General features: G+C 42.3%; 1 protein-coding gene across 1 annotated transcript; it reads right to left on the bottom strand.

Moving 5' to 3' along the window:
* Positions 1 to 8,276: 8,276 nt before the first annotated feature.
* On the bottom strand, positions 8,277 to 12,554 carry LOC102705078 (pentatricopeptide repeat-containing protein At2g30100, chloroplastic). Its single transcript, XM_006655153.3, has 2 exons — positions 11,813 to 12,554; positions 8,277 to 9,335 (listed from the first exon to the last, which is right to left on the bottom strand). Exons 1-2 carry the CDS (start codon positions 12,473 to 12,475, stop codon positions 8,562 to 8,564), a joined length of 1,437 nt encoding a protein of 478 aa, XP_006655216.3. The 5' UTR covers positions 12,476 to 12,554; the 3' UTR covers positions 8,277 to 8,561.
* Positions 12,555 to 14,372: the final 1,818 nt, after the last annotated feature.

Genomic DNA, 14,372 nt, shown 5'->3' on the forward strand with positions numbered 1-14,372 from the left:
AAAACAAAAAAACACGGACGGCGGAATCAATCAATCCAAGAGAAGCAGACTATACCGGCGGGAGAAATCGTCCGGGGCGGATCTGGATCTCCGCTACGCGTCCCTCGGCTCGGGCGGAGAATCCCCCTCCGGTGGGAGGACGGCGAAGTCGGCGGCAGCGGCGACGGCGGCGGCGAGGGGGAGGGAGAGGAGAGCGCGAGGAGGGCTAGGGCTAGGGCTAGGTGGTGCTCGCCCCTCAACCGAAATGGATGGCACGCTGCTCCGGCGAGGGGAGGGAGCGAGGGGAGGAGGCGAGGATTTGAGGAGGAGGAAGGGGAAGAGGGCGGCGGAGGCGGCTAGGGTTTACGGCGCGGGCGGGCTCCGGGGTTTTGGAGGGCGGGGGCTTTTTGGGAGGGAGATGCGCGGGACGCGTGGCGTCATCGCAGGGGCCGCGCCAGATCGGACGGCCCACAAGGGTCTTACCCACGGGCCAGTGGCCATATATATGCCCATATGGCGCTTGCTAGACGACGCCTAGAGCCTTTCCTTTTGAAATTAAAAAAAGAAGGGAAAAAGGTTCGAAATGGGGGAAATTAGGCCATACGGCTACTTTCAAATGCATTAATAAAGAAACACAGAAATATTTTTAAGAGGAAATACAAAGCCTGTGAGAAAAGATCGAATAGGATAGAAATACATGTGAGGAAAAAAAACAGTGAAAAACATAAGAAAAATTTGAAAACACGTGTTGATTTTGAGTAGATGAACTTTGCTAGGTTGAAAGGAAAAACTCAAAAACACTTGGTTTGATTTTAGAAATTACTACTTTTATATCCGTAAGACTTTCTAGTCTTGTCTAAATTTATCAATTGATAAATGTATATAATTTATATATATGTATAGATTCATTAGCATTCATATGAATATAGACAAGGCTAGAAAAGTCTTATATTATAAAACGGAGGGAGTATAATGTATTGGCATATTTTTTTTCTAAGATATGTTGAATTTAAGTAGGTGAACTTTCATGATTATTTTTTCAGTGGAGCTAATAGATGCGAATGTAACGTGTTACTAAAGTATTTATTATTCCTTCCTTGTCTTACGCTCCATCTTTTTGTTTTTACTTATGCTTACAAACCAAAATTTGATTTTTTTAACCTTAAATTTAGAGCTGATTTTATAGGTTTTTTCATCGAAGTTTATTTTTCAGCTTTGGCTTTTAGATCACTATAAATTCCTTCAAAAGTACCTGTGCAAAAAGTGAATCCTAAGTTTCAAATGTATAAACATTACCAAATCCATAGGAAATATTTAGGTTTAACTAGTGTCCACTACTAGTCCATCACACAAATAAAAAAAAATATTTCCACCACTTAAGCTTCAAAAGAATCATCTTAAATTACTAATTTGATTTACTATCCGACTATTTCATTGTATTCATTGTAATTAAATCTTTATAAGAAGATTTTAAATGATCGCATTTTTATAAAATGTTGTCAATTGCTTTTATAATATATAAGTTAATTTTTTATTTGCTTATTTACTTTTTAGACATACAAAAATAACTTCAAGAAAGATAATTAAAACAAAATTAAAAATAAGTTACCACGACATTACAAATAAATCGATGGTGCAGCATATCAGGGTCTCACGAGACCCTCCAAGAGGGCCCCTCTCTAGTAGAACACAAGAGCACACGGAGGCATCCGGCTTCCCGACATCGGCCTACCCTTAAGGAGATTGGGGTAGCCCGACTCCTCCCAAAGGGACGCGTCCTAAGGGTTTGTTTGTTCACTCACCCAAGGGTGGAGGTCCCGTAAGACACTCTTAGAGGACCCTCTACTACTATAATTATCCATGAAGTATGGTTTTGTTTGGTTTTAAATATTATTATGTTTCATCCTTCCTATTACTTGTTTTTCACTGCCATGTTTCTGAATTGTTTTCATAATGTTTAACCATATTACGAGACCCAAAAATATATTGAAATATTAATTCAAACAATATTTTCTATATATAACTATTCTAAAAACATCAAGTAGAAACAATAGTTCTCAAATGAATCAACAAGCTAAAGGAGTGCAACTGTTGGAATCTTGAAAAAAAATGCCTCTGTCAAACTTTCTTCGAAGATAACTACTTTATCTGCCAGTGTCCCCCTCTAACTAAACTATGTGGTAGTACGTCACACCCGAGTTTCTATCCTAAGACTAAATCCCTAAATAAATGATTTAATAATAATCGGCTTAAATTAACATAGAAAAAATCGTTCCAAGGAATTAATTTAATTAAATTTAAGTTCACCGGAACATTCTAAAATATCTCGGGAACAGAGAAAACATTAATTGGATTTAAATTTGAGTTGCGAAGTATAAAATTTTGCTCAAAAAATTAATTTAAAAATTGACAAAGTGAAGTTTTCCTCTTTTTCTCTTTCTCCCCTCCTTTTTTCCCTTTTTCCAGATTTAGACTGCAGCCCAAATCCTCTCTCTTTCTTTCCCTCCCTCTCCTTTTTCTCCCCCCTCGGGCCGGCCAGCCGAGCATGGCCCACCTCCTCTACCTCCGCGCCCGCGCGCGCTCCCCTCCTCCTGCCGGGACACCGGGCTAGTTTGCCTTCCCCGCGCCCGCACCCAAGTCCGCCTCGCCTCCTTCCTCCTCCCGCATCGTTGATGGGTGAGCCCCACCTGTCAGGCCCCATTCCCTCTCCGACCCAGCTGCCCATGTCGTCGGCACCGCCAATCGCACCGACGAATCCCGATCGGATTCCTCTTTCCCACTATCACCGTCCCTTCCTAACCGGCGCCACCCTTCTCCCTATTTAAACCCCTTCCTCGCCCACCGTCGTCGATTTCACCACCACTCCCAAACGTCGCCGCCCAGACCCCCGCTTCCGAACCCACGCACTGTCGTCTAACATAGCCGCCGGTCACTGTCACGACGTGTGCCACACCCCCACTGACTCGCCTCCACCTTCCCCGGTCGGCGGTGAGCAACTCCCCTTCTCTCCCTCCCTCTTTTTCATCTTTGGTTGTCATTGTCAGCCCGTGCACCACCACCGCGCATGCACGTCGTCCGTCACGGTTGCCGCTCCTTCCCGGCGCCATCTTTTCCTTCTCGCCACGCGCCGCCGCTGGTCGCGCCATCGTCGCCCCACACCAGCCGAACTGAGCGCCGCCGACATACACCTCTATCCCCCTCCCCTATTTCCTCTCACCGACCGTTGGGCCCACCTGCTAGCCGGTCACTCCCTCTTCCTCGGTCGGGCCCACCTATTGGCGCCCGCACTCTCCCCTATCTCTCCCTCGACCGGGTCCCACCTGTTAGCGCGTGAGTGCTCTTCTCCCCTCTCTCTCCCCTGTGGGACCCACACGTTAGCCCCTCCTTCCTCTCCCCTTCCACCGACAGGCGGCTCCCACCTGTTGGCGCCACCTCCCATCTGTGCTGATGTCAGCAGCCTCATAAATTGCACAATAATTCATTTAAGGTTTGTCTGTTTAGTTTAAAAATAGCAGTAAACTTCTAAAATTCATAACTAATACATCTAGTCTCCGTTTTAGTCCATTCAAATTTCATTAAATCCAGAAAAATACCAAGAATCCATTAAAAATATAATCCTATGCCCTTTAAGTAGAGTTTGTGTCTGTTTTATTTATTTTTGTGCTTTGTCGTTTAGATTCGGAGCCCGTCGAAGCGCCAATTTATTTTGAGATCGTCACAGAGGTACCCAAGTGATAGAGCAAGGCAAGTGGCACTTATCTTGATCATTTTGCTCTCATTATTATAAAATTCTCGCTTTATTTATTCAAACTTGCATTGTTTTATTTAAAATATCTATGGTATTTATTTTCTGGGTTTGACCTATTATTATGCCGTTGTTTATCCAACTTTATTCATGTTATACTAGAGGTAATTGAAGTAGAGTTAGGCCTAGGTCATGCTTAGCTTTGCTTAGAACAAGTAGCATATGGGATCACTATAATCATTACTAAAATTGATTAGTCGTTGATCATGATTTAATATCCGGACAGGGTTAATGTCAATTAAAATATTGCTATTGGTGGGTTGTGTGTGCATGGTTTTGATAGTCACACCCATGATAATTAAGGACCGGTTCACAGGAAACCCTGGAAGTAAATTAGTTCTAACCACAAGCCAGTTTGGGCAAGGTGGGATTTGAAGTAAAGCTTCAAACTATTTGGCGTACCTAGGCAAGGGTGGACGTGATGGAGTATGGATGGACATCGTGGTAGACGATGGCCTATGTTGCTTCCGGATTCACCTAGGCACAAGAAGAGGTTGTCCGACTTGGTGTAAAGGAGAGAGTGATACCTGAGTGTGGTGCGATTAAATAGGGAGGGTTATGTGATGGGTCCTATCACAGATTCCATTTTGGTATGTCATGGTGGCACGTCGGCGCACGTTTATGTGTAGTAGAACTGTGACTTGTGGGTACAGTAGTACACCTTGATTAGAGTAAACCTATTCGAATAGTTGTGCCCACGGTTAAGGGTGAACTGTCAGATTCACTATAATTAGTCGAACCATTAATAATTTGATTAATCTGAATTTGGTTTGGGACTACCGCAACGTGGTTGGGTCTGTTGCAACGTGGTGTAACGTTGGACAAAGATGTTGGTACATTACAAGTATTTATTTACTTATGTATTTATTTATGCAATTCTATTCAAATCTCTTTGTTTTGTTAAATGTTGCTTTGTGCAACTAACCCTAGCCTATCCTTGAGATCCATTGCATCATTTGTTACCCATTTTACGTGTTGCTTGTTGAGTACGTGGTTTGTACTCAGCCTTACATAATTTCTCCCTTCAGAGTTACAAGTTAAATCAGATGGAGATGACTCTCAGGAGTGAAGCTATCCGCCGTCAAGACGTTGCCTGTGGACTGGAGCCATGCTACGCTAGAGCTAGTCTACTTTACCTTTCCGCTGTATTTCGTTAAATTATTTACTCTATTTCAATTGTTTCTAAGAATGATGGTTATGTAATCAACATTGTCTATTTGTGTATCCTAGCCAATCCTGGACAGGGGTTTGTATACATATTTCAGTTCAGAAATTCGTGTGATGAATTTCTTGGCGTGACATGGTGCCTATGGTCAAACTATTTTCCTACCTTGTGCTTACCGTTCAACCATTGTATCAGCGGTGTAGTTACGCTAGTAAGTTTGGTGATCCAACTTATATAATTTTTGAAATATTATAAATATAATGTGCCAAAAATATAATACAACTATAACATTATCGGAAAATCACCATCACATATTATTAAGGGAGAGTTTTCTTTTCTCTTCATATATATTTTTTTGTTTCTTATATGTGGCTTACATTAGGATATTTTAGATGGATCCAGGCTTACGGGGACCACCCCTGGATACGCCAATCCATGGTATATACCACTTGTTGGCAGTTGATATGTGGATGTCTCCAATCTTCCTCTCTAACTTCTTTATTGTTCCTTCCTATATCCTTTTGACTCCATCCCTAGGGATTGGGTTACTCCACTCATTTGATGTTCATGATTGAGACGGTCACCAACATGAAGTTCATCAAGGAAGTCAGAGGAAGAGGAAGGTCAACAAGGTGGCACTAGGGATTCAAGCATTCCATCTTCTTCTCGTGATGTACCTCGATCCTCTGTTTCGAAGAAGTCCTCTTTATCACCACTCAAGTTTCTTAAAAGGCTCTTCACTCTTTGCACCTCCACACAACAATATCGTCAAGAAAGAGAGGAATGCAATGAAGAAAAACACACTGAGGCTCAAGGGCTATCTAGAAACACCTCAGCTTAGAGCACTCAAACAAAGCATCAGAAGCTGAAGTGAGCAAGAAAGAAGTGTTTGAGGTGTCTTTAGATGATGAGGAGTTTGCCCCTGTTACGCATGCTCCACATGTGTGATTTGTCTCTGGTTTTATTCCGCCTCTTATTTTCTTGTGTCTTGATGTCAAAGAGGGAGAAATACTCTATCTTTCCTTGTTTATGTCATCTCATCAAACCAATTGAATTACCTTGCATTCATGTGTGTGCCTAGCATTTGCATCATTTTCCTTAAGTATGTGTGAACTTTATTCTTCATGTGATGATTTGTGCTTAAGACTATGTGATGGATGATGTGATTTAATATTTAATTTTTAGTCTAAATCATGTGTGAACTGTCGTAATTTTTTTTTTGACAAAGGCAACACTGCCCCACTTTTTCATTAAAGCAACGGAAAACATAACATTTTTGGGGCACCGGGGTTACCGGTTATACAGGGTAGCACATACACCCCGCAAGTGTCAACTCAAGCAAAACACAAACCTCCATAAGAAACACCACACAACATAGCAACTAGAAAAAGAAAAGCAAAACTAAGGCTAGAACTGAAAGTAGACAACGATCCTTTTCTACAGCATCAGGTAAAACTTGATCTTGCACCCTGAAGATTTTTGGAACAACATTGGAGCTCAGAGAACTGTCGTAATTTCATCTCTTATTCATATAATTGCTCACATTGTGCTTTATTATGAGATGAAAAGTTTAAGGGGAAGATACCCGAAGGGACTGGAACTTCCGAAGCTCAGAAGTTTCAAAGGCTGCTCGAAACTTCTGAAGGCATACTCCTGCTTACTTTTTTTCAATGTTTTTCATTGCCTATTCACCCCCTCTAGACCTTGATTTACTATTTCAGCCATAAATATAATGTCATATCGACCATTTAGTCAACCATATACATGGATACGATAAGGAAAACCATCTCAATAATGTGACGTGAGTTACCATGATCATCCACATCTGTTGCACCAGATGATGTTTTGAAATTATCTAGAGTCTAGACAAGGTTCTAAGATATATTTTGGGAGACCAAAGTTAATGAATTCCATTATCTAAAGAGTGTGTTAAAATCTTGCATCCCCATCTTTTCACTTTTGCTTATACTTATAAGCCAAAGTTTGAATTTTCTTTCTTAAATTTGGAGTTGATTTTAAGGCTTTTTTCATCACAATTTATTTTCTAATCATGACTTTTAGATAGTTAAGAACACGTATATGTATATAATATTTTTATTCATAAATTATGTTCGTTTACAAATATATCATTTGACTTTTTTTTTGAAAAACCAAAAAGATGAACCCATGTTTAACATCATTTATCTTGCTACATATTTTTAGGGCCCCTTTGAATCACAGGAATGAAAAAAATGGAGGAATAAGAAAAACATAGGATTCTGACAGGAATTCAAGTGTAAAACAAATGATTGTAACAAACAGAAAAAAACGTAGGAATAACCGTTTGATTGGACCATAGGAAAAACACATGAATTTAAGGAGAGATAAAGACTCATTGGATTTTTTCCATAAGATTCTACCTCTTGTTAAATTTTCTCCAAAACTTATATGGGAAGAGACATAGCATAGGAATTTCATAGGATTTCATGGGGTTCATTCATTTGATTCAAAGGGCTTTGTAGGAAAAATTCCTATAGGAATAAAATCCTTTCAAGTTCATACAAAATTCCTTAGAATCAAAGGGCCCTTAATGTTTTATTTATCCAATATGAACCAAACTTGTCACTATTTGATGCACAATTGCAAATGCCGGAAGCTATTTTGAGTTACTGTCAAGACTATGGTGGTCCAGTTGGAAAATCACATGCCTACATATTTCATTTGTAAGTTGTATGTATTTGAAGAAAGTACCTATATATTATAAAATAAAATATTTATAAACATCAAATTTCCACATAGGGGACTACCGCAAACCGTCTTCTAAGCTCCAACAACGCTGCCCAGTATCCTTCTGTCTTTTTTTTTTTAAAGAAGTACAAGCCCCACTAAGACCGCATTCGACACTCCACCTTCTAACCCTAGATTCGCTCGTTTTCTATATACACATTTTATATACTGTTAAACAGTATTTTGCAAAAATATAATATAGGAAAGTTGATATAAAAAGTCATATTAATTAATTTTATATTTTTTAATAATTAATTAATCATATATTAATCTATTATTACGTTTTTCACATCGGCTAACTAACCCCTCCTTGCCACATGCCGAATGCAGCTAACTAGGGATGCAATGCACATGAACCTCTTCCTCTCGTCGTCAGCAACGTTAATATTTGCTCAGTACCTACTACTATCACGCCATGTTTGACACCGGTGGTGCATGCCACAACTTTACATGTTGCTCTTTTTCCATATATACCGCAACTATACAATCAGAATGTCCTTAAGACAAATGTACATTGTTCAACAGTGTCTCGTGTATGTACTGAACCAACTAGAGACCTCGTTTCACCAGCAACCGGAGATATCTAAACTGTAAAAGTTTACAAAGTTTGTACGTACTCTGTCCAACAATGTATCAATTGCTCCAACCAGGATGAACAGCTCGTATCGAGAGCTCCTTTTGGGCCAAAAATATACAAGGAACCGTAAATATGTACCAGCTGATTCATCCCATTCGGAGTCTTCTACCATCTCCTTCACCAGAGCTCTCAAAAGCATCTGAAGCTCCAGCAGTGTGTGCCTGCGTATGTTCTATGTTCACATATGTAATGTCAGAGCCTCACAGGCTCTACAGCATGTGCATCATCCATAGTTTGAACTTGCGCACATACAAGTATATGACACACGGTCCGATCAGATCCGTCTCGGAGAGTCGCTTGCAGAGTTTCAAGTATGACTCCAGGCTGTCAGATTCCTGTATGTTTCTCTGTAAGGCAGTCAGCACAGCAGCTCTGTCTAGGTACTCTGGACACAAGCCCATCTCAAGCATCTTCATGAGTGTCTCTGAGGCATCCAGATAGAAGCCACCTTTGACATAGCCTCGTAGAAGCCATGACATAGACTTCTTCCTTCTTCCCGCACTGGTTGACTCGACTCCAGCAAGCAATCGACGGACAGCAGCAGCTTCCCCCTGAGAAGCGCAAATGGCCAGAACAACATCATAGAGCTGTGTGTCAGGCTCCCTACCAAGAAGCTTCATTTCCCAAAGTTGGTGCTCAGCTTCTAAGCCACAACCAGCACAAGTGTACAATGAAAGGAGCCTCTCGCGCACAAGTCCTAGGACATCACTGCTGCCTTCCTGAATTGCCCAATTTGATAAAAGAACACCATCTCTTAATAATTTAGATTGATAAGTTTCAATACTATGCATGGTATCAGCATCCAGTTTGGAAATTGAGCCTTCCTTAACCGATGAATTCAATTTCCGCAATGCCTTTGAGAATTCCTTTTGTTCTTTAACCAAGGCAGTCAACCCAATAAGATAACTATATACTTCAGGTTTCAGGCCACTCTCCTTAAATTCAATGATCAGTTTAACAGCATCTCGGTAGTCCCCATCCATCTATAAGAAATGTAACACAGAATATTAAAAATATTGCTGTCAAGAGATTGATATGTGATAGCATGAGATAGTGTTTACAAGCAGGCAGGATATATCTTAGATAAAGAGTAAAATACATGGGTGTCCCTAAATTTAGATCTAGATGTCACCTAAGTCCATGAACTTGTAAAATGCCCATCTAGATCCTTAATCTTGGTTTAATGTATCACCTGAAGTCCAAAATGGATGGTGAAGTGCTGGCACTGACATCGCCATCCACAGAGGTAAGAATTATGCACTTAGGCTTTCCCTCTATAATATGGCTCCCAAATCAATTCCCACTACCAACAAGGTCAACAAATGTGTATTTTTTGGCATCCAAAAAATAAACAGTTTAAACCATAGCCAAAAGAATTAGGTGTAGTGGTTGTTGAATTGAAGGCGTACTATAGTTTGACCTCAACTGATACATTAAACCAGGATTATAGACTTAGATGTGCATTTTGCAAGTTTATGGACCTCGATGACACCTCAGTCCAAGTTTAAGGACAGCCAGTGTCTTTTACTCTTAAATAAATAAGCTACCACACATACACGTATGCTGAAGTAAATAGAGAATGCCTAGCAACTTAATAAAAAAAACTATTATTTTAGTACTATCAGCCTAAAGTTTGACTTCTACATTACCAATGCCACTAATCTAAGTCATCCCAACCGAAAGGAGCTCATTGACACTTAATTATCACACACTTGCCATGAAAGAAGAAATGAATGCCCTTAAGTCTCTAAGGTTGATCCTTTAAGACACCTACTAGCATGGGTCAAATAAATTTGAATAATACAATATTAATGCCATCAGTCTAAGTTACCAAACCAAAAGGACTTACTTATGGAAGACTAGAGAAAAGATCCATCCGGTAAGAGGATAAGATCTATACCAGTGATAGTGTGCTGCTAACTGCTCTAATATCAAAATGTTTCAGTCAAGTTCACCCCGCAAAAGAAAGATCAGTCAGTGCACTTAATACTCATTGGCTTCTTGCTGCAAGTTACAAAAAAGATGGATCCTGGTTATAAGGATTCATAATGGTCCTGCTTTACTATTTTGCACCTTGGTATCTTTTAGTATTCAATGATAAAAAAGAAAATATGCAGCAGAAAACCTAAAGGAGCGATACATCGCAGCGTACTTCTGAAATAGAAAGATTTGAGTCACCTCAAGTACGTTCCGTTTGGTTTGTATACCCAAGTTACACCAACAAAATATTTTGAAAGACCCAGATCAAGTCTCCTAAAGCTTTGTTTTCTATTACAAAACACCACAAAAGCCATTGAAGTTGCCACCACTCTCTGTTACAAACAGATCGATGATGGCTACCAACATTTGAGATCTATTTGATTTATTACCAAAGTTAGTTTAGCTGGTTCTTGTATGTCCCTAGGGATGGGACAGGATCGATCCATGCTACCCAGACTGAACTGAAAAATGTAAACCTTTTCATTATCATTAGAGAGAAAAGGTGCATTTTAGTTGAATTAATGGTCAATGGGTACCTATCAGTGGACTCACTCACAAGTCACATCCCACATAGTACCTTAACAATGCTGGGTCAGGAAAAAAATCAGTTATAAGCATGTGGTCCCCACATGTCATAGAGATAGCCAGACAGGTGATAGTGCTTTTCCCAAAAAAAAAACTGCTGGGCAAAAAACTAGCAAATTTCCTTAAAGCATGGCTAACTTTCACGGGTGGATTTTGGCAGAAAACCAAACAGCAACTCAATGATGGGAATGACCAACAATTGGTAGCATCTAGGGTCCAGGAAACTGAACAGACCAAAACTATTGCTAAGAAACTAAAATATATACTAAATGCTTAATCATTTTTTTAAGTTTCATGGGTGGTACACATGCTGGTTAAAAAAATTAAATATATCCAACTCAATAAAGTACATGTAAACAAGTGAACAATGTGGGAAATTAGTCGGTATAACTAGTAATTTATAGCATGACCCCTGGGCTTATAATGAAAAGCTGATACAGCATCCTAATCCTAACAACATATAATGCAAACAGCACATGAGATGTCCTAACACCTAGAAGCATATATTATAATGATCACTTTAAAGTAATGTACACCTACTGTGCACACTGACTTAAAGGACAGGAAAGCTGATATCCCAACAACCCATTTCGTTACCAGTACAAGTTTACCTTGACACAAATGAGTAGATTAGGTGAATAATTCAGAATAAAAAATAATGATGTGACTTAAATATTGCCCAGTACATACATACACGCGATGTCTGATGTCTCGATGTCAAATTCGAGATTTTGAGAACTCTAAGTTTTCAGCACACGGTTTAAAGGAGCAAAGTGATCACTTTTTCGATAAACAGTAACTCAGGATCCATCAATTGACATATGGAAGCACGGAATGGGTAAAAATATAATTGAAAAAAAAAGTTAAAACTGTCTGTGAAGAGAAATCCAATTACCATCATCCTCCACGCGAGGTAACCGACGGGGCCTCCACGTTCGCCGTCGGCGGCAGTGGCGTACTCCCCTCCGGCGCCGAGGCCCCCTCTCCTGAGGACGTCCCTGACGAACTCGACGGCGCTGCCCCTCTCGCCGCGGTCCCAGTAGAGCGCGACGGCCTTCTCGACGAGGCTGAACCCGGGGCGGAGGCCGACGCAGTCCATCTCCCCGAGCAGCGCGGCGACGTCGGCGACGTCCCCGCCGGCGCCGACGAGGCGCTCGATCCAGCCGCAGGCGATGGCGGCCATGAGCTCCATGGTCTCCCCGTCGACGCGGTTGGCGCGGCGGAGCCAGTCGAAGACCTCGAGCGCGCAGTAGGCGTCGCGGCCCTCCTGCGCGAAGTAGACGAGCACCAGCTGCAGCTCCCGCGGCGACAGCGCCGCCAGCTGCGCCGACGCCGCGGGGTCCCCTTCCCCGGCCGAGGCCGGCTCCCGCTCCAGGTGCTCGATCGCGGCGGCCAGCATCCCCCCGCCTGCTCCTCCCAGGCCGAGGTCGAGGCGCACGGAGCGCGGGGGCAGCGGCGGCCTGAGGGAGACGGCGGCGGCGGGGCGGGGCCGAGGGGAGGGGGGGAGCGAGAGGTGGGGGAAGGCGGCGGCCGCGGCGGCGTGGGAGGAGAGGGCCATGGGATGGGATGGGGTGGGATGCGAGGGGAGGGCGAGCTAGGGTTGGGAGGCGGAGCGCATTGGGATTGGGCGCGGGGGATTTGGGGGGTTTGGGAATTGGGAGGAGGAGAAGCGGAGACGTGGTCGAAGGAAGGAAGCCGCGAGCTCGAGCGGGACGGCAGGGTAGAAGGAATGGATGAATGCGGTGGGGCCGGCCGGGGACTGTGGATAATACTCCTAGCTTGGACAGGTGGCCGGCTCGGATGCATCGGTAGTTCAGTTCCATAGATGGTAACGAGAAACTGACCGTCTGGGTTATCATCGCGTCTTTGTTTTCGTGGTGATAAAAATTTTTCGTCCCTGCTCCTTGAGTCCTGCCGAGCATAATAGGATTTATAGGACCGGGTTATCTGTACTCCTCTCTCTTATATCTAGTATAAATTTGGTCAGTCTCTGAAGATACAGATATAGTTGTTTGGTTGTCTGTATTAAATAAACTTGGATATGACGGATGTTGTTTGGTTGCCTACAGCAAATGGTTGCATGGATGAGATGTTATTTAGTTGGGTTAGATACATCCTGAGTGAGGTTATATATACAATCTGTAGTAATAAAGTGTGAGATAGGTAGCCTTCATTTATTTGAGGCATTCTGGTTATCTATATTCAAATAAAAATGTATTGAGGCTAATCTGCAGACATGAATTACACAAGACAATGTCAATACAACACTTAAACCATTGGCATTAGGGGTGGATAATGAGCCAGCTCGGCTCGGCTCGGTCTGGCTCGTTAAGATAACGAGCTGGCTCGGCTCGGCTCGACTCATTATCGTAACGAGCTAAAAAACCAGCTTGGCTCGGCTCGTTACAAAGCTCGAGCTGGCTCGTTAGGCTCGTGAGCCATGCATGAAAAGTTAACTTAAACAATTTTTTAATAGATTATACAAGAAATTTTTCAGTTCAAATATCTAAATCATATGAAATTGTATCTAAATATTAAAGTTTGAACCAACAAATCACATGGTGAACCTATAATGTATTGAACACATGCTTTTCAGGGTGGAATCAATGAATGCCGGCGAATCGCATATCTTTTGTCTAGCTCGTTAGGCTCGTGAGCAGCTCACGAGCCAGCTCGAGCTGGCTCGTTATCTCCAACGAGCTAAAATGCTAGCTCGGCTCGTTAGAAAAATGAAACGAGCCGAGCCGAGCCGAGTTTGTCACGAGTCGAGCGAGCTAACGAGCCACGTGCTTTCTGTCCACCCCTGATTGGCATTCTTTTGTATTGAGAGACCGGAACCGCTGAGCTAGAGGTGAGCAAAACTAACGAGAAGTCGAGGACACCTGTAATTTTGGTTAGGTTCATCGGCGAGACGGTGAGAGGAGAGGAGACAACACAGGATCAGAGTTCAGAGAGGAGGATAGCACCAACGAAACCCTACATCCAAACTGCCCCAACAACTACGAGTACTATGATCGAAAGCTGGTATTGATATTTTAGATTTTATTTCAGGATGAACCATAAAGAGTTTTCATCATCACTTTAAAATACCAAATTTCGTGGGATTGTAACTGAAAGGACTGTGCCGTAAAATATATTATAAATCCAAATTTTTGTCTAAAGAATGTGCACTAAAATACAAAATTTCGTGACATAATAAATCAAATTCCTTGCAAAAATATATATATTATGAATCCAATATGGTCTAAAAGTGTGCACTAATAAACTTGTTCACCTTTGCAGTTGCAGTAACCGGAAGAGAGGAGGAAGGCTAGCAGGAGCAACCGACCTTGCTGGGGATGGGACGAGGGCGACGGGCCAACGAGGGCGCTGTGGAGGACGGTGGGCGAACGAGGCCATGGTGGAGGACAGTGGGCCGGAGGACGCCGACGGCCGACGGGCGGCCGGATGACGGC

Source organism: Oryza brachyantha, chromosome 5 (genome assembly GCF_000231095.2).
Source record: "Oryza brachyantha chromosome 5, ObraRS2, whole genome shotgun sequence".
Lineage (NCBI taxonomy): Eukaryota > Viridiplantae > Streptophyta > Magnoliopsida > Poales > Poaceae > Oryza > Oryza brachyantha.

What these genes read in the sequence shown, in the direction of transcription:
- LOC102705078 (XM_006655153.3), bottom strand. Translation starts at nt 12,475, where the DNA reads ATGGCCCTCTCCTCCCACGCCGCCGCGGCCGCCGCCTTCCCCCACCTC. An exon ending in ACCTCGCGTGGAGGATGATG is followed by an intron (nt 9,336 to 11,812) that starts GTAATTGGATTT and finishes CATTTCTTATAG; the next exon opens with ATGGATGGGGACTACCGAGA.